This window comes from Passer domesticus, chromosome 10 (assembly GCF_036417665.1).
Source record: "Passer domesticus isolate bPasDom1 chromosome 10, bPasDom1.hap1, whole genome shotgun sequence".
In the NCBI taxonomy this organism is placed as follows: Eukaryota; Metazoa; Chordata; class Aves; order Passeriformes; family Passeridae; genus Passer; species Passer domesticus.
In genome coordinates, this window is record NC_087483.1 from 29,345,863 (window position 1) to 29,366,042 (window position 20,180).

At 39.6% G+C, this 20,180-nt stretch overlaps 1 protein-coding gene across 4 annotated transcripts in view; it reads left to right on the top strand.

Annotated features, from left to right (window-relative positions):
• The first annotated feature begins 3,329 nt into the window (after positions 1-3,329).
• The window catches only part of MAP3K2 (mitogen-activated protein kinase kinase kinase 2), a 48,343-nt gene continuing 31,492 nt past the window's right edge, over positions 3,330-20,180 (top strand). For 2 of the 4 annotated variants that reach the window (XM_064434910.1, XM_064434913.1), the window contains exons 1-3: positions 3,330-3,691; positions 17,748-17,817; positions 20,026-20,144. In XM_064434910.1, coding sequence (XP_064290980.1) covers positions 17,814-17,817; positions 20,026-20,144 — 123 coding nt within the window. In that variant the 5' untranslated portion in view covers positions 3,330-3,691; positions 17,748-17,813. Of the gene's footprint in view, positions 3,692-3,907; positions 4,014-17,747; positions 17,818-20,025; positions 20,145-20,180 lie in introns of those variants that run through there. The other 2 variants (XM_064434912.1, XM_064434914.1) reach the window with 2 other exon arrangements.

A 20,180-nucleotide genomic window follows, 5' to 3' on the forward strand; every position in this document is an offset into this window, starting at 1 on the left:
TTTGTATCTGTACTCTTAAGCAGAATATTGTTCATTCATGGTATTTATTTAGCATGAAGTGAAGTCTGATTATTCTGTGGGTTTACTTAGTGTAAAATGAAGTCTGTGTTGTAGAATCTTCATTCTTTAAAGATTAACAGTTGTCATGTTTGCTAAAGGGAGAGTAGTCTGTGCAGTGTCATTTTGCAGTAAGGTCTCTTGTCTGCTTTAAGATGTAAATGAACAACTACGAGGCAATCATTGCTTGTTTCAAGCATTTATGGCTGTGTTTAGTCTTCTGAACAGTCACACAGAATATGCCCTAAATCTTTAAGAAAGTGTGCTCTTTGCAAGATGGTGTAATTTTATATACTTCTAATCAGTATCTCCCAGTTTCCCCTGGCCATCTCAAATAGCAGCCTTGTGTCAAATGGCTGAGTGCTGCAGATGTTAGGGGAATTGTCTTATTAGTAAAGTCCACAGTGTCTGTATTCTGGGTTACTGACTATGGCTGAGTCCTAAAGGTAAATTAGTTGCTTCATAAACTTCAGTGATGGGGTTGGAGCAGATAAACCTATCAGTACTGCTGCCCAAGTTCACTTAGTGTATATTACATTTTTATAAATCTTCCAGCAGTGGTTTAGGACTGTCCTCTCCAAGATATTTGCTCTTTGTTTCTTTTCTCATCAGCCTTACAGTGATGGTGCATTTGGATTGGGTGGAAGTACTGAGATGCAGGCAGTTGTTTCTTTCTGTCATGGGAAGGCAGAGGAGCATAGCAGACATGACTAGCAAAGGTTTCAAATAATACTGCTGTTTCCTCAATGCATGTGAGCTGAATTTAAGTTTATAAATAGACCTTTTGCCCTCCTGCTGGTGAGGAAAGACTGGATCATGTTATAACATCCTGGCATCTCAAGCTTTACCCTACTGCAGTTCCCAGAAGAAGCCATTTTGACTTCTCTTATCTGCTCTGTCTCCAGCAGCTTGCTCCTTTGTCAGTTGACCCCTGATTAATATTAATTAATCACTAACTTATCCTTTTCTGGATGTCATTCAAAATGTGGTAATACGGTGCCATCTATAGGAAGGAGTGGTGGGGAGGCAAAGAAACGTGGGAGAAAAGGGAGAATGATGGCATGGCTCTGAAAAGGGGCTGGTTTGTTCATTTTAAAGTGTTTAGAAGCTGTGGTTCCAGTGTCAAGTAATACAGGCACTTGTTAGCCTCAAGCAATACATGTAGGAGGTGAGAACCTCGCATTGCAATGAGGTATTGATTCTGGAATTCAGGGAGAGCCATTCTGCCAGATTTCAATCAATTGCTTGAGTACACTATCCTGAGATGTGCTTACTCTATAATTTCCACTCCCACACCTCCTAGCTTCTGTCACCTGTACAGTGTTTGAACTGAATGGATAAATAACTGATATACTTTAGTTCAACTCCTGTCAGCTATTTTTTACTGTTATTTTCCATATCAGCAATTACACTGTTTCTGTAAGATTTATTTTGCTCTGGTAGCATGATACATGATCCCAGAACCATGCCCCCTGGGTTTGAGCTGAGCTCAGTGTGAGCCAGTGTCATAAGTGTTGGTCCTTGGTGATGATAGGTATTTTTTATCTCAAAGTCAATATTTAGTTGTTTATCCTGTTCCTGGTACTGAAGATGCTCAGATTTCAGGATTATGGCACGATTGCAGTGATGCCTGTCAGGATGTACATCACCTCTGCAAGGCACTCTGGGGATGCTGCTCTGGGCAGGCTTTGTGCAGCAATCCAGAGCATCACACGGGCACAGGCATGTGGGATGATCTTCCACAGTCCTTGCTGGCTTCTGTAGTGAAAGAACTTTGACTTCAAAACCTACCATTTGCTAAGCCCTCCTCCATCAGTTTAATCCAGTTACAAGATGCTAAAGCTGACAAATGGCAATGAAATGGAACATTAAGGCAAGGGAAACACTGGATGTGTTTTCAAAGCTGTGTAAGCAGCTGTGCCTCATTGATTTTGCTTGATGGTGCAGGAGCATCACACATCAGCATTTTCTTGGCTGTTTCCCTATCGTTTGGCAGAAAAGGTCACCTTTTTAACTTCCTAATTGAAGACTCTTGATCATGACAAGCATCTCGTGAAGACCATTGACAATTTTCCCAGGTATGGAACAAAGTGTCTTAGCTTTGAGATGACTATATCTCCTGCATGATGGCTCTGGAATCAGTGAGTCAGTGCCTTGTGCCTTTCTTGGGTGTGCTTCATCAGATCCTCTTTAGCACCATCTTCTTCAGTGCCTTTTGAAAAATATGATGGTGTTTTATTATTCTTTGCAGCCTGTTTCGGTAGGAGATCTCAAAATGATCAGGTTATGGACCTTGATGTGCAATTACTTAGTTTCATATGTGGTTCCCACTGGAAATTGACACATAAATCTTAAACTTCTGTTCAAGTAGTATTTCAGAGGTTTATTAAGGGTGACCAAAGTATCCCCCCAACCCTTGTTTGGTGTAGATTTTGAGGGGTTGTCCAGGATTTGCACACCTCTTGATGTCTTACACGTTTAAATACCTTTTAGCACCTGCCCAGCTAGCAGCATGTGGGCAGCAGCGCGGTCAGGTGCCCCAGCACAGGGCACTGCAGCTCTGTGTGACCACACCGGGCCTGGCCGTGTCTGAGGGGCCGCTGAACACGCACAGGTCATTTGTGCATCTCACACCATGGTTCATGCCTCTGAGGTTACTGTTAAGTCTGTACAAAACTAATTACTGTGCCATGCTATTATTTAACGTCATCGGTTACTTAAGACCGCAAGGGTAGCTGTAATAGCTGCCCTGCTACGTCTCAGGGACTGCTTCCTCGCTGATTAATCGAGGGTAGCATCCTTCTTCCTTGCACGCACTGACTTCCTGCGGGAAGCAGGTGCCTCCAGGGGAGAGCGGTCAGGCTGTCCCGGGAGGCATGGGCGGCCTGAAGGCGGCAGAGCGCCGTCTAAACTGTCCTAAAAGCGCGCACAGCCCCCCACAGTAAGAGGCGGGCCAAGGCAGCGCGTCTTGCGCCGGCCTGAGGGGGGCATTGGGGCAGCGAGCACGGCAATGGTGGTACCGCGCTGCACCTTCCCATCCTACCCGCGGACCGGCACTGGGCCGGGCTTCTCTTACGCTCGCCCGTCCGGCGGTGATGCAGCCGCACGGCCCCGGTGGCCCTGGCCCGCGGAGGGTCCCGGGCGGGACTCGAACCCTGGTAGGTCGCGGCGCGCACGCGCCCCCGCCGCCGGGCGCGCGCCGCCCCCTCGCCGTGACGCCGCCGCGCGGTGACGCCTCGCGCTCCCTCCCCGTCACGGGGCCCGGCGCGCGCGGGGCGGAGCTCGCGGGCGGCAGCAGCGGCAGCCGCGGCGCTTCACGCCCGACGGGACCCCCGGCCCGGCCCGGCCCGGCCCCGCCGCGGCCGCAGCGCCCCGAGGCGCCCGCCCCGCTCCTCTCCGCCTGCCGAGTCGCATCGCTCCTTCCGCGCCGGCCTCGGCGCCGCCTGTCACCGTCCCCGCCGTGCTCCGGCGCGGGCAGGCCCCGGGCCCCTTCCCCCCCTCCCCCGGGGGGGTGGGCTCCGCTCCGGAATCCTGGCCGCTCCCTCCGCGCCGCCCGCCCAGCCGGGGCTGCTCCCGCCGCCGCCGGGAAGTGCGGGGGGTCCCCGGCGGCCGCCCGGCCTCCGCCGTGACATAGGTCGGTGCGCGGGGAGGGGGCGGGCGGGGGCGGCCCGAGTGCGTGGGAGCCCCGGGCGGGTTTGCCCCGGGGCCCCGGCGCTGCCCGGGCCGGGGGCAGCGCGGTCCGGCCCGGCGCAGGTGGAGCTGCGCGGCCGTGCGGTTGTTTGCGGTGCCGGGAGACGCACGCCGGTGTCGCTTGCTTGCATTAGCGCTGCAGTGTCTGAAGTGTTTTACGTGCCTGACGAGTATTTCTGTGTCACCCTGAAGCTTCCCGTGATTGCTCGCTGGTGCTGTGGTTTCTCGTCTTTGAATTGCTCTGCAGTGGTAGTGCTGTGAATTGGGTATGTAGGTCAGATTCTGCGAGATGTTTTTGTCAGGGGAAAAAAGTGGATGTTGGATTATTTATTCCCGTGTTGCTTTTGAAGTGCATTGCAGCACCCACGAGGTTGGGAGGTTTTTTTGCCTTTTTTTTTTTCCAATTGGTTTCTCTTGCTTCATAAATCTCCTTTTAGTTTTTGGCTGTGGCATTACTGAAGATCAAAGCGCTAAATTAGCTGAGAGCTTCTAGGCTGTATTGTATCGTGCAGTGTCCTCTAAGAGGGTGGCAAAAGATAACAGAAGCCTGCCTTGAAATAAGGGGGATTTCTAGTCCGCGCAGAAAATGTCTCTCAACTACAGCGTTTCTTTTCTTTAAACAATGCAGCACGTTGCAGAGCGTTGGAGGCCCTCGGAATTGTATTGCTGTGTATGTGGCAGAGACGTGTTAGCAGAGTGAATGGCTGCAGGCTTGTCGTGCACAGTATCTTGGGTTCTCTGGTGGCAAAGCACTTATTAACGAAATACCCTAGAAAGTATTTTTGCCTGTGAATTCCCGGTGGATGTTTTTAAGGGAAGGGACATTGATGAGCTTTTCGTTGCTATTTTTTCCTGCTTTCACCTATACCTTTCTTTAGAGTGACTTTGTAAATAACTGATTTCCTCAGGAATCTACTTAAAAATCAGAACTTGCTATAATTCCTGTTTCCTTTACACTGTGTGTTCTATCATGACTGCCACCAATACGTATTGAACCCAGATTTGATTAAGGTAGCAAAGCTGTATATAATTTATTTGATTTTTTTCCCCCAAAGTTTTAGTGTATGTTGATAAAATAGAACAGGAAGATAACATTTGTCAGATTGACTCATTGCTTGAGAAGAAAAATCTGTGTAGAGTTTGCCCTGATGAGCTCTGTGTTGGTGTTTGAACAGGTGGTTTACCTGGCACTAATAGAAGAGTAAGGTGAAGAAAAGAGAAGTTTTTGCATTGCTTGCCTTGGCTTGCTGAGATTTCTAAACTGTCGGAGGAATCTTTTTTTTCCAAGATAGCTTGATAATCTTAGGAGTTTTGTGTCAAGCTAATGTAAATATGTATATTGCCTTGTGATTCTAGGTTTATCTAATTAGGCAAACTATTAGATTTGCTGTCCTGAAAGTTTAATTTCTAAATATGAGCTTTTAAAATTCTCGGTAGGACTGACACAGTACTAAACTAACAAAAAAAAAATAATCTGTGATTTCTGTTAAACACACTGATTTTTCTGTGAGAAAAAAGAAAAGTCTTTTTAGGAAGAAATGCTTCTTTTGCTATTTTAATATTTTGTAGTGCTAAGGTCAAAATAGATCATGCATGCTATAATTGCACACAGCTTGTGGAATAACACTGGAAACATGGGAACGTGTTTAGAATTCAGCATGTTATTTGTGATTCACTTCTCACTTCTGGATCTTGGCATGACATCTTGATTTAATAATATGACAAATGAAGTGTATGGCTCTATGTAAACCTGTTTTCTCACAGTAACCATGCTTATTTGCAGGGTTTTCTGGGATGTTTTAATATATTCATCTTAAAGGTCATCTTTTAGAAGCAGCAGAAAGATTGGTGATAATGAGAAAAGCAAAGATGGAGTTCTGTATTGTGATATTGCAGGGATTCCCCTGGGAAATGGGTACCCCTGCTCTGGAGATACTTGACCCACAAATACACATGTGGCACAGTTTAGGGCCCATCTTGATGAGCTGATTTGAAGTTGGACTTACTTGAGCAAGACCAAAGCAGAAGTGTCTGCATTTTCCTTTAAAAACTGGCAGTTGGGGATCAGTAATTCAGGGAGTCCTGTAGAGATGTGTCTTTGACCCATCTGTTTGTGAAGTCTTACTTATGTGTACTTCTGTATCTCAAATTATTGCATATTTTTTAAGATATACCAGCAAACTTTAACTCAGGCTTTCATGTGAGAGGAAAATAGTTTTCTTTAGGCTGAAGTAGTTTTTCTTTGCTGTAACTTTGTTTTTAGCCATTTTTTTCTTTGAATCCTTCACAATATCTTTCTTACTTGGTTCTCTTCCTGTATTTCAAATCAAGTACACTAACAATATGATAACAGCAATGTAATAAAATTCATATGCTTCTGATGTTTGTATTAGGAAGACTGTACTTTTGAATCTCAGGTATGGTAACACTGATGAACGTCTCTCATTTGGATGAAGGAAGAAATGATGGATGTGTAAGAAGGGAAGGGATTTCATGAGGTCATCCCCCACCAGAGGCAGAAGGAAATATGCTGAAATCATGTGTGACAGACATTTGTCTGATCTTCTCTTAACTCAGAAGAGGGGAATACCACACCTCTTCACTGGTCTATTTATAGCTGGTACATATGACTATTACTGTTGTTAGGAGGCTTTTCTTAATATTTAACTCTGTCTTGCTGTTAGTTAAGCCATTTAATTCTCATCCAAGTCTTACTACTCATGCAGGATAATGGTTTCTGTGCTCTTTTCACCAAGTCTTCATACATGAAGACTCTTCCTCTGTCTCCTTTTATTTTAGACATCTCATTACTAAACTGTCCAAACAGGGTTTTTGTTGTTCAGTCTCACTGTGCTCTGGTTTGTCTGTATCTTTTTCAAAGTTTTACAGACAGTTTTTGAGCAACAGAGTAATTAAGTTACTCTGCAAGTAGCAGAAGTAACATGATGGCCTTATTAAAATGTCATTCTAGGGTGTGTGCATGCAGGTATGGCTGGGTTTTATTTTTGTTTTGTTGTTGGGGCTTTTTTCTTTTCTTGCCAACAGCATCAAGTTCCTGGCTCCTGCATTTGCTAACACAGGAGCTCATACTAGTGTTTGTTGTATCAGCTATCTCTTTCTTCATATATATATATTGGAGTTATCTTTCCAAGGAATATAACCTGTATTGAATTCAGTCTTTATTTTGGGTTAGTTTTCTTCTGTTTAGCATTTTTGACTTAGCAGAGTGTGCACTTGCTGCTCTTCCATATCTGTTTTCCAGCACGTGCAATCCCTGTGGCTTTTGAACATAAGCCTGCACTACTACAGGAAATTTGGATTAAGGACAAGTTCTCCTAGGGTTAGATGCAGTTTCTCTTGGCACAAGTGTGTCCTTACTGGTCTGTTTTGTACATGTGCTGTCTTTTGAAGTAAATTATATTGCTGAGGTAACGTCTGTCAGTGTCACTGTACCTGAACGAGCCTTTTGCCATTTTGAGATGTCATATGGTCCAGTGACATAGCAGAAGAAATTTTAATCCTGTAGGCATGCTTTATTGGAAGAATTGCAGAGTCAGCTATGGAACAGATGTGTTCAGCATGTTCCCTGGTTTTACTCCATTTTATCAGAATTATATAAATTATTTTATCCATAATTTTTGAGGCTAGACCACAGATGGGACAAATTTTGCAATTCTTTCAACAGTGTGCTCTTCACAAAAATTTAAATGGACACCAATAATGATTACTAGTGAAGACCCTTTTTAGTTTCTTGCACGAAGAAGTATTCAAGCAGTCAGTGCTTATAGCATCTCACCTGGTCTTAAAATTACTTGAAAATAATTTAGACAAGAGGTCTGTAAATGCTAACAGTTTAAATGCTTTGTTACCAGAAGTAACTATAGTCTCATTCTTGAACAGACCTTTGAAAACTGGAAAAATCTGGATCAAGCTGTTTGAATTTATAATAATTTTAAAAAAGATAACAGAGGGCTAAAATACTGACACAAGCAGAAGTTAAATTTCTAAAGAAAGTCTAAAAGAAATAGAGCATTCTATTGAGGAGCATGAGATTTGTCACCCTAAATATTTTATTAATGCAGCGTCTGAAGTCTGGTAATGTTCAACCTGTATTTAATTGTTGTTTTGTCACACTGACTATGTGTGCTTTTAGCAGTGCCACAATTTTTATAACTGCAGCATAAGACTTTGTTTTAAAAATAAAAATCAATTTGAATAGCAAATCCCCATGGGGCTCTTTGTTCATAATGGCTTGATGATAACTGTCTTGGTGTAAAGTTGGGTTTAGAAAAGCGTTTTTTGTGCTGCTGGTAGCAGTAAGCACAGTAACTTCAGGCAGAGATGAGGTGGATAATGTAATGACTTCTTAATGACTGGCTTAATGAATGCCTTGCTGCAGCAAATTCCTTCATGGAATTTCTGTTATGTTTCTGTATTTGTGATACTGGCACTATCATGAATACTGAATGAAACTTTCAAAAGCAAGTTTATATGTTATTGGTGAACTGTCTGGCAAGTTTTAGGTAAAATCTTAATCCGTGATAGAATCAAACAAAAGAAAATTCAGTATTCATCCCTCAATGATGAGCATGAATGAATGCTTATGGAAGAGTCAGAAAAGTGTAAGTATTCTTAGCTTGAATATTCTTTCAATCCCTAATTATTTTTAGTAAAGGTTGATTCTAAATCTGGAATAGTTTTTGTGTAGCTAGTAATGTTTGAATTTTTTTCTCAGACTTTTTTTTTCATGCAGCTAAATAAATGTCAGGCATGCAAATATCCTTTTGTGAGAAATTCTGTAGGTATTTTAGTCGTTCTAGTAAAAACTACTCCTTTTTAAAACTTTTTAAACACTTCTACTGAATTCCTTTGTTGCCACCTTTCTTTTGGACATTCTCTCTGTGTTATAACAATACATCTCTCTGTTCCTTGTAGAATTTTGTAGCCCTTTATCACTTTCTCTCCACACCCAAATGTTATTGAAACCCGAATCCTAATTTGCCTATTTTGTTTCCCCTGTAGAACAAAAGCATTCTATGCTTTTGATTGTACCTTTTCCAACTTTGCTACATCCTCTTCTGGAGCTGAAGTTCCCAGGAGTGCTAATGGTGTTCAAAATATAAAGTCAGTGATGTGTTTCACACTTCTGTTCACAATTCCTAACACTGGCTTTATTTCTGAGTGCTGGCAGTATTCAGTGCAAAGGCCATTGGTTTCTCTGCAAAGCTGGAACAATTGCTCTCCTTCCTCCCTTCCACTCAACGTGCACTTTCCTTCATTAATGCTGGTAATTACCTGCTTTATTGCTCACTCCTTTCTCTGTTAAAGACCACCGTCTCTACTGTTGTCAATCCTCTCTTTGCTGCCCAAATAACAGGAGTTTCAAAAAGCTCCTTTTTCTTGTGTAATCTAGAATATATTGAGCAACACACACAGTTGTAGAGGCCTGCTGGTATCCTCCTTCCTTGTGAAAACAACTATGTCTGTCCCATGTCTTCTATATTTTAACCAATTTATTCATGCAAGCATAGATCTTTCTTATGCTGTGACTGCAAGAAGGCCTTTGGCAAGACTTCTCCAGCACCATAAATCCAAGTAGACCATGACACTGAGTGAGATTAGTTCTCTATACACATACAGAGTGCACCAAGATTTGAAAGTGCAGATCTCTGTTTGGAGAGCTGTATCTGCTCTTCCCTGCTCTGTCAAAATTATGCATATGTCCATTATTTGTAGTTTGCTATACGTCACACGTAATATTGTGTAATTTCCTGAAATCCCTGCATTATGCATGTCATCCTTTTTAAAAGATCCAGATCTGTGCAGTGGCCAAGAGGGTGAATTCCAGCACGAGTTCTTGCTCTTTTCCTGGTGTTGGCATTGATACTGTAGAAATGTGAAATCAGTTAGATAGGTTGATTATTAATTAAAATTTAAAATCTTTTCAGCTGGGTCATCTGTTTGCTCCAGATCTCTTGCTTGTCATTAGGCTTCAGCTGGGCAGCAGCAGTTAGTGTAGATAAGCAGCACTACTCTCCTGGCATGAATACAACCTTAGCAGTGGAACAGATTTCTTAAAGTTGATAGGTAGAAGTGGGCACAGACATAGTATGCCTTTCTCTGGAACTTTTGAGTCTAGTTAGTTTTCCTTATTAGCTCTATTTATGAGTGTTCTTACATTTTTATCACTTGAGGGAAAAGTACAATAATGAAGCATCATAGACGTCCTCATCATTTGGTACCCACTGCTAAGGACTGTGCTAGTGCAGGTATGAGAAGGAAACCTTATGACAATAGGTTGTCTTTGTGTCTTTGCATGTAATTGTGGTGTGTTTTGACAAACCTAGATTTCTATTTTTACATTTTGGTTTAAATATTATTATGAGGGTTTGGGTTGAATTATGATTTTTTTTTCCTTCACAGGCAGCTAAAGATTGTTACCAAAGTGTAAAGTGATGAAGAGTTTGTGCACTTGATAGCTTAGTAATTTTAGTGTTTTAGCCTCTGTGATTCATCCGGTTTAAAACACAGTGCCTACTACAAATGGGTAAAAACTTACAAAGTTGTCCATTTAGACCTGCGCAGCGAGACCTGTTTGCTACAAAAATGCTGCACAGTCATGTAAAAGAATATTTGGACTTGGCATACTATGTGTTACCTGTGCAGGTACAGTTTTCTCAGTGTCCATCAGTGTATTATTGTTACACACTTACCTGTCTTCTTGGTGGTGTTATTGAGCTCTCTGTACAGTTCCAAGTGTGAGAGGTCAGAGGCTGTCTGTACCTCGGGCACCCTGGTTCAATTCATTGCTATTTTATTGCATGTTCTATTCTTGAATTGGAGATGGATTCAGGGCTGTTTTTCTGTGCTGTGTAGGAAATCTGTATGGCTCATGAATGTCTTAGCTACTTAAATATTCTATGCTAGCATATTATGAGAGTTTTTTTGCATTTTATATTTGTTTTGAGGATAGAAAAAAATGAACTGTCTGATTGAATGTATAAAGCTAATTTGAATTATGATGAGAAGAGCACGTGGGGTACTTAATGAGGAAGAATTGAGTATGAGCCAGGAAATGCATTTTAGCAGAAGCTCCAGGTGCTGGTGCGTCATTGGAGTGAGAAAACATTACAGCAAGGCAGCAGAAGATGAGAAAAATCATAGTTGTTTTACTGTACTCTGGATTTCCTCAATGTATCACTGCCTTCAGTAGTGAGCAGGAAGAGCTGTGCTTTGAGGAACAACTGTGCTTTGAGGAATGAGTAAGATAGTGTAGAACAAAGACTGTTCACTGAGGACAATTTCTCATTTATGTCTTGAAAAATTTGGAAGATGGAGTGTAATTGAGGCTAAGCTGTCTTTATGGTGGAGACACAGAAATGTTCTTGGAGACTTAGATTCTGTTCTTACTGGCGTCACAGCAAAATGCCAGGTGGATCATATTAATCAAAATGGCTCATATGTATCCTTGTGCTAATTTATTTTTGTACTTTATTTGAAATGGTGATGTGATTTGCAGCCGTGATTTAAACTCTCAACTGCTGCAAATTTGAAATTGAGTTGAGTTTTGCTCTGAATGGAAGATTCTGTCAAATATGACTGTTAGACTGAAGAAGAACAAAGCTTTGCAGTTTTGGTACCTGAAGGTAGATATTAATACTTGGTGTAGAAATGGAGAGTGGGGTTATTAGTCTGGTTTATTTCCCAAAATGCTTGTATTTCAACCCATCACAGTCACAAAACTGGAAGGTTAAGTGAAAAGGATAGAACTAGTTACTGGAGTTTAAGGAGGTGCTTTCTTCTGTATGTCCTCAAAAGCTATATCTGACTGATGATTTATGTGTAATCACTCTTGTACATTAATTGAAATGCTGCAGTTGTTTGCAATACTCAATGACTGCTGGAAGACTGCATTTTCTTCTAATGTATTTTATTTTTGCTCATAGAATATTGCTGATACAAGTGGTTTGTGGTAGGTTTACTCTTTTTAGTGAGTGGTTACTCTTAAAATCCATTTATTTGTCGCTGGTTGTAGCATTCCATTCTTAGAATAGTGAGGGCTGCAGGAATCATCAGTACTGATAGTGCTGGTAGGATTAAGTTTGTACTGTGTACAGTTAGTTCTTTGGCTGAGCTGGTGATCTTGAATGCTGTCACAAGGATGAGAGCTAAACTGCATTATTTTAGGGTGTACGCTGTGAACTGTCTGTTGCACAAAACCCCCTCCAAACAGTTACCTTCCTGTAGGACCTTGGATAGAGCACAAGCAGTTACATTGTAGTGAGGAATGGTTTTCATTGTAACGCCTTCAGCCCCTCATCACAAATATTTTGACTTGTTAAATTTTGGAGAAAAACTGATATTGGTGTCCTTCACGACAGCTTCAGCATAAGTGCTCCAAATGGCTCTGATAAGTGCTAAGCCACGAGCACCACTTGAGATTTTTGGAAGGAGACACAGAAGCACCTAAATCACCGTTTGGCACTCACTGTACTGCATGTTTCATGGTATTCTAGAGTCTAAAACTTCCATACACCTATTTTGTTTGAGACACCTTCTATGCAGCTACGCAGTTCATCTAAGATAGTAAATTAGGATAAAGTTACAAACATCACAGAAGTGTTTTATTGTGTATGTTTGTCGACACTGCAGTGTTGTCTTAATATATTGAGTTAGCCTTAAATATTTTTGTGATGTGAATAGCACTAAGCAGTTGGTTTAGCATATACCCCAGCTAATGGCAAGGAATGTTTGTGTTGTGGTGCTGGGGCTTTCCACCATGGTGGTGGTGATAAATTTCCAAGATGCCAGAGTGCTCTGGAGGCAGTGATGCAGTTATGTGTAGCCCAGTGAACTGTGTCTGTTGCTTTTTGACATACCTTTGTGAGAAAATCTGGTTCTGGATAAGAGAGGAGGATGAACAGTCAATTTGCAGCCAGTATGTTCTGTTGCAAAATTGACAGCACTAATGTATTTTGGAAGGTGTCGCTGTGGTGCCTGTCTGCAAGTTTCAGCTGCTGTGACCCTTCCTCAATTTAATATTTTTAAGTTTAAAAATCATGAACAGATCTTAAGAAAGCATCGTGACTTCCAAGAAATATTTACTTGATGTATCAGGCAAGTAATTTTTCAGTTAGGTTGAGAAATGAGCTGTCAAGTGCTTTGGCTGCTGCTGAGGCAATGACAGATACAGGAAATAGAGAACTTCTGTAAAATGCGAATTAGGTGAGGAAAGAGATCTTCTTGAAGAAGGTAGATGTTTTTCTGTTTGAGGCCAATTAGAGTCTTATCTTTTTGGTGTACTTGAAATGGAGTAGGCCTATGAAGGGTTAGGTAATAGAGGCTCTTGATACTACTTGGAAAGAAGAGGTTCATTCAAAGCAGGAAACTTGCTTTTAAGTGTCTTGAAACTCTCTAAATATGCTTATCTCTCCCTGTCAACTGTAAAGGAAGTGTAGAGAGATTAGCTTTCGTAGACTATGGTTATTCTTTGTGAATATTGCTGTAAGTGTTAAGATATTTATCTCAAAAGCCTAATTTTGGTATAAACTCATCTTGAACTGCTGCTTTCCATTTTTATGAGAACAGTCTTTAAAAACTCTTTCCTTACATTCTCAAACCTTCCAGCACATTGTAAGTTTTTCAAGCCAAGATCATAGTTCATCAAGCTGATAAATGTTACATGACTCTGTCAAATTACAGTTTATTGAACAGCAGGAACTAAAGATTTAATCTGAATGAAATTTTGCTGTTGTCACTGGGCACATTGGATCCTTTAGTTAATTCTGAGATCTGGTTCCTGAGGAAATTTGAGTGAAAGCTGCATTTAAGGTGCTAGAAATGACAGCACTGATTTTTGAGGTTTTAGTCTTCCTGGAAGTGGAAGATCCATGGATACCAATTTTTATGCAAGTCTGCTCCGTTTTATTGGTTTGGGGATTGTTGTTACTTTGTTTGTCTGTGTGTTAAATTGAACTCAAAAAGGAGTACAGCTAGTAACCATTCTTTTCATAAAATAAACAAATACCAGAGCATGTCTGTAGCTGTATAGATGAGGTAAGTCTGCATGCTGCTGTGGGCTCAGTGAGACACAAATTCACTTTTTTTTTTGCTTGCCAGGAAGATTTTAAAAGTCTTCAGTGTAAGAAATCACAAGTCTGCTCATTGTAGATACCTGATATCTCTGTGCCAGCACAAAGATTCTGATGCTTCAGCCATCCCACACGTGCAGTCTGCACAGAGCACTGTGCCTGCAGGTTGTGTACAGAGGCAAGATGGCTTCTGCATTCACTGCATTTTTATACACACAAGGATTTCACTGTGCCTCTTTAATGTGTATTGCACCTCTGTTAGATAATTACATTGTGGTTTAATAATTCTTCTCAACTGTTTCTTGCTAAGACTGTCCAGTCTTGCGGCTTCAACTTTTTTTCCAATTGCCTAAATGATTGTCAGTATGTCAAAATGCATTCAATGCAAAAACATCACTAAGTAAATGTAATAAACCACAATATTTAGACTTGCATGAAATACAGCTTCTAATTGTGGGTGGTGCCCTCATGGTTGCAGGGAATATAGAAATTCAGAAAGCAGTCCTGTCAGTTTTAGTACCATAAATGCAGTTAATCTCAGTTTAAAAATGTTTAGTATTATTTTTAATTAATAATTAATGGAGAGTAACCACAGTAAATTATTATATGTATTTAAAACACTTAATGGTATTTAAATGCATTTTGCTGGACTGTAACTGTTTTCAGACATGATTCAGGTAATTTCCTTATGCCATAACTTGTCTATTTCATTGTGCCTGCCTGATCATTGTTGGTCTCCAGGGGCCTGCAGTGGGAATCATGTACATTGGAGTTTTCTGCTAAGTAGGAATATGGATTTCTTTTATTTTAGTCCATCCTCTGGGTTTCCTGTTAGTTAATTGAGTTTTGAAAGCAAATAACTAGAATATAATGTAATATTTAGGCAAATATGTTGAAAAAGCCTAAGTAGTGTGATTGCTGCAGTTAGTTCTGTTAACTAATCTGTAATTATTTCAAGAAGACATATTTTGCTTGGCAGTAAACCTTGAAATTGAGGCATTTGCTGTGTTTTGCATTTATTACTATGGTTTTGTTTTCCAAATGTTACCTTAATTTAGCAATGTATCATTGGCTTGTGATTTGGATTAATCTTTTTTCTCCCTTATCTGCTTTCCTTGTGAATACCTTTTGAATGTATTATTACAATATGTTAAAGATCCAGGTTTTTCTAAAGCTGATCTCACATCTGATGTGTTACTGTTCAGCTTTTTCTCATTACTGTTCTTCAATTCCCTTTTTTTCCTGTCATTCGTGATTTTGTGCTACTGCTGCTGCTTTCATATTCTTTGAAAAGGCTGGCTCTTTGTCCAGTGTTCATTTGTGTGTATGTCCATATGCAATCCTCTTCTTTATGTTCATTTCTGTGGAGTTACCTTCTTTTAGATATCTTCTAATGCCTTGTAACAATACTGACTTCTATGCTCACCACACTAGGTACTGTCATTATTGTTATTTATGCCAACAGTTGCTTTGAGTTACAAAAAATGCTACAGAAGTTCAGATTTAGCTATTACTCTTTGTCTTGTTCATGGATAGTATGTTTATTTTTTTCCTTTGTCTTGTTGACGGATAGTATGTTTATTTTTTTAAAATAAAAACTTTAACAAGCAGTGCTGCACGTTATTTTGGTGAAAGGTTAAGTAGGTATATTTGACTAGTGATCAGTTGACTGGAGATTTTGTCAGCCTTGCTTGCTGTGATTTATAGGAGGTTGGTTGTGTGAGACCAAGCATTTGATTGTTTAAAAATAACATTTTTCGAGTGAAACCGTTTTATCTGGCTCATTCTTCTTGCTATGAAATAAAATTTTATAGTCTTATTAGATATGCTGATTGTCCATTGTGCAGTCTGAAAAATCCAAGTCAGATTTAATCTTTACCTGTGGTTGAAATAGTTACAGTGCGTCTTTCGTATTTTGAGTTCACATTATGTCATTTTGCTTTGGTGTAGGGGTTGGAAACCATTTATCTTTGCACTCATTTGTTTTAGTGAAAATTTAGTGGAGGGAATTGATATCCTTGAAATTCTTGCCCCACTACTGCAACAGGTTTGGACTCTGAAAGTGTAAAGCACCTTTCTATGTAGGTAAAATCTTCCTGTGTAAGTCTGAATTCCTTACTAAATCAGGCTGAGGTAGATTGCTTGCTTCACGGTTTTTTGTTTTTTTTTGTTCTTGATTTAGTAACTGAGAGGCACCGTGTCTGGTTGTTACAGAAGTGTGTGAGAATGGGCAATTAGCTCAGGGTGTCTGACACAGCAGCATCATCTGCATGGCTTACTTGTCCTCAGGCTTTGTTTCATTTGCATTGACAAAACCACTGAAGAAAGAAAGTATCCAGGTGATTCTTGGAAATTGTTTTTAGCTTCTCAGATTCTGAAGGACTTCCAGACTCTGGAAGGTGGCTGGTGGGAAGTGAATCATGAATATGAATCAGCATCTCTCCACCCTTATATACAAAATGCTGTTGCTAGGATATTCGTCTTTGATGATGTGATAAGAGTGTAGCAAACACCTTCTTGAAATTCACTCTGTCATCTCTTCTTTAATTACATTCAAACTCAGGCTGCTTGTGTCTCTCTGCAAGACCTTGACATAATTTTATTCTACCTTTGCATCTGCTCTTTGTATTTGCAGCCTTTGCTTCTCCTGAGTCTTTCTCCGACTTTCAATTTTTTGGCTTTGCTTCCTTTTTTTTTGTTTTGTATTGTAGTCTACTCTTGTGTGTGTGCTATACTAATGCTACTTTGCAGACAGGGATTAGGGTGTGCTTTTTTAGCTTTTTACTGAATTTATATAGACTTGTTTGAAAAGTGTTGATTTTTGTTATCTTATTTTTAGTCACTCTCCACAACCACCCTGTTGTTATAACCCGTTGTGAAAATGACCAGTTAAAAAGAGAAGTCTTTTTCCATTTCACAAGGCGAATTCCTAAAGGTTTTAATAAAATAGGGTCTGAATCATGTTTCTGATTCAAATTTTAATGTTGTTAGCTTATTTTTAAAGTAACGTTAAATGCTAACACAAAGGTTGTTAAGGTGACTGATTATACTTCATATTTGAACTGAGAATTTTGGTTAAAAGGGGCGATAAAATAAGAAACATAAGTTATTCAGAAAAATTAAATTTTCTTAAGTTGGGTTTTCTTTTAAGGAATAAGGAGGTGGAGGAGAAAATAAATGGATACTCACTTATTAGCTTATGTTCTAGTGAGACATATCACAGATTAATACTAAAGAATGAGTTGTTGTAGCTGGAGGAACTTGGAGGAGATGATTTTTCTTTAGCCCTATGTGAGCCCTTGAGCTCAAATATCTTCAGCTTCCAAGTTTGGTTTTTTCTCCTGCTAGGTTGAGGAAGAACATCTGGGGTGTTTTTGTTTGGAGATATAAGTTGGTTTTGTTTTCTTCAGGTGTGGTAGAAGATTTAAAATGCTTCACAGAACTACTGTATTTCTTTGAAATGCTTACAAAGAAATATTACAGAAGTGCTTCATCTAAAATCTTGAAATACATTGTTACGTTTAATGTATTAAGACAGCTAATTAAAACAGACATTTTAATGAAAATTACATTAGCTCTCATTTTAAGACAGTTGGGTCAAATACTGATTTTAAAATATGTTTCATAAGCATTTTAAGTGAATAAGTTTTTGGAAGATTGTCCAAGGCAACTGCTGATACAAAAAACATAGCATAGGAAATAATATATGTTCTGCTTTTTGGACTCTCAGGGATGCAGAAGCTGTTTTCTCCACACATAATATGTGTGTCCTATGCAAGCTTATTTGTAGTTTATCTGTGTGTTTGCTATGTAGAATCTTAGAAAAACTGCCTATAAACAATGAAAAGTTGACTGCTTTACATGGCTTTGACAACTTTAGTAATTGTGGGGTTTTTTTTTACATTTTAGGAAATAAAATAATGCTAATGAAGCAACCATTTCCCTGAAGTTCGAGTTTTCAGACTCGCTGCCATAATGGGTAAGTCTTCTGTGTAACTTACATAAAAATTTACTACAATCCTGGGAAACGTGCTTTGGCTGTTTAACATAATGTAACATTTATATATGAAAGGCAGTGTTCAGCAGCTTCACTAGTGTTGAAAATATTCCTTTTGTGGTTTTTTTGGTTGGTTGGTTGGTTTTTTCCCCCTTCCTTATTATGTAGTACTTTTCCCTGTTTTTTTTTTATTATAAAACCACATTGCTGAAGGCGAGCAAAACGGACATAAACACAACATCAGATTCAGCTCCATGTTCACAGTTCTTGCATGAGAAACAAGAGTTGTTTGTCTTCAGCTGTTCTTAGAGTTTCAAGTTTAGGAAACTGAGATTCATGGTATTAGAGTACTGAGCAATACTTATTGTGCTCTGAGTGCTGATGCGTGTTAGAAAGAATCAAACTCAAACCACAAAATCTACATATAAGTTTTATCTTACTGCCTTGTGTCATTGCAGTGCTAAGCCACTTCTGTGGCACATTTGTATTACTTTTAATTGTGTGTCAGTTTTTCAAGTTTATGTTTTTAGTGAGTTCACCATGTTGTAATCATTTCTGAGTTCTCTCCAAAAAATTCCAACAAACCAACAAGCCACACACATTTTTGTATTGCTTTTATCTTTTAATGTTTTGCCAATTTTTCTAATCTTATGCTTAATAATCAAGTTGCTCAATCTAGGAATACAGCGCTCTTCAGATTTCTCATATTCTCTGACATTTTGTGTGAGAGAAGTTATTGTTGAGTCATATTGGATATTTAGTAACTTTAGATGCTTTACCACAGCACTTTGGTTTCTTTTGTGTAAAATATCCAATCTAGTAACCACTGGAAACTCCAACCAACTGCTAAAGCATTATTTTACTTTTTGCATTGCTGAGCACTAGAATAGGCCATAACACAATAAAATAGTGACAGCATGAGCAGCATGAGTGATGATCAAAGTTACTAATTTTCAGACCAGCTTTCTGTTCTATAAGGAATCTATTAAATTAAAAAACTTAAATTTCCTTATATGATAAATATGTTTAGTTTTATTTTAGTAGAATGTGAAGGAATTCTCATTGTTGAATACATGGGATGCTTGCTTGCTGCTTTTAATGCTGATCTTTTCTCAGGTCCATGTTTGAGAAATGCAGTTCTTTGTAAATCACAGCTTTTAGCAATGTATTCTTCAACAAGCCATATCCATTGTGAAGGAGCATGAAAGCACACTGTCAGCACCTCTGGAGATAAATTTTGTTGTCCACTGTTCTAGATACATGCTGAGTGCAGTACCATTGCTGTAGCAAGGAATTAATATGAAATATTAGAAGTAAATTACTCTTAGTGATGGATGTACAGGCTTCTGAGCTCCTAAGTGCTTTCCTGTCTAAAGGAACATCCCAGTTCTAGGGCAGATTTTGTCTAACATGACATCAGGACATCACAGCTGCAGCAGATTGTCAGGATTTAGGATTTTTGTCAACTTGAAACCTAACTTAAGTAGCATTCCTGCCCCTAAGTTATCCCCTGGGTTCAAAGCTTCTGATTCTACATGTGAATTCTTCCTTTAAGCCCTAAAGTCCTCTGTATTTTCAGTCCTGGAAAAGTTCTGTGGCATTTTATTTTTGGTTTGTTTATTGTTTTTTTGTTGTGGTGAGGTCTTTGTTTTGGGTTGCTGTAATACTCTGTGGGCTATTAGCAGATGCTCAGGCAGTTGTGGTGTTCATGTGGCAGTTTGTGTGCCTCTCATGGACATGATCATACCTGTTCAGGACAGAGGAGAAATAGTTCAAAAGAACTTGCTTTTTATTCTTTATTTTATGGAAAGTATGATCTCTAGTAAACGTCTCATCTATGGCTGTTGTTTGAATTGAAGTAGACAAGGCTTTCTCCTGCATCCCCTTTCTCTTACTAATACAGCCTGCAGTGTGTAAAGTTTAATCTTTGTTATGACTTCAGTTTTTTCAAACCTGTTATTGAATTGGGTTACTGATTAAGCTGTCTATTTCCTTAAGCACTGTTAATGATAAATAAAATAAAAATGTTAACAATGTGGCAACAATTTTTTTTAATTTAGCAATTATGTATTGAAGTGTAATGCAGACTCTTAGATTTTAGACTAATGCCTACCTAATTGTGAAATGAGACAGTAATGCCCTTCAAAAGTAACAGTCTTTTACACTTGTCTGGTCTTTTTCTTTGAGCAGATGAGCAGCAAGCTTTGAATTCAATCATGCAGGATTTGGCTGTGCTTCATAAGGCCAGTCGTCCTGTATTGCCCCAGCAAGAAACAGGAAAACCAAAGTCATCTTCTCCTAAAAAACAGGTAATCTTCAATATCCTCACTAATGTACTGAACATG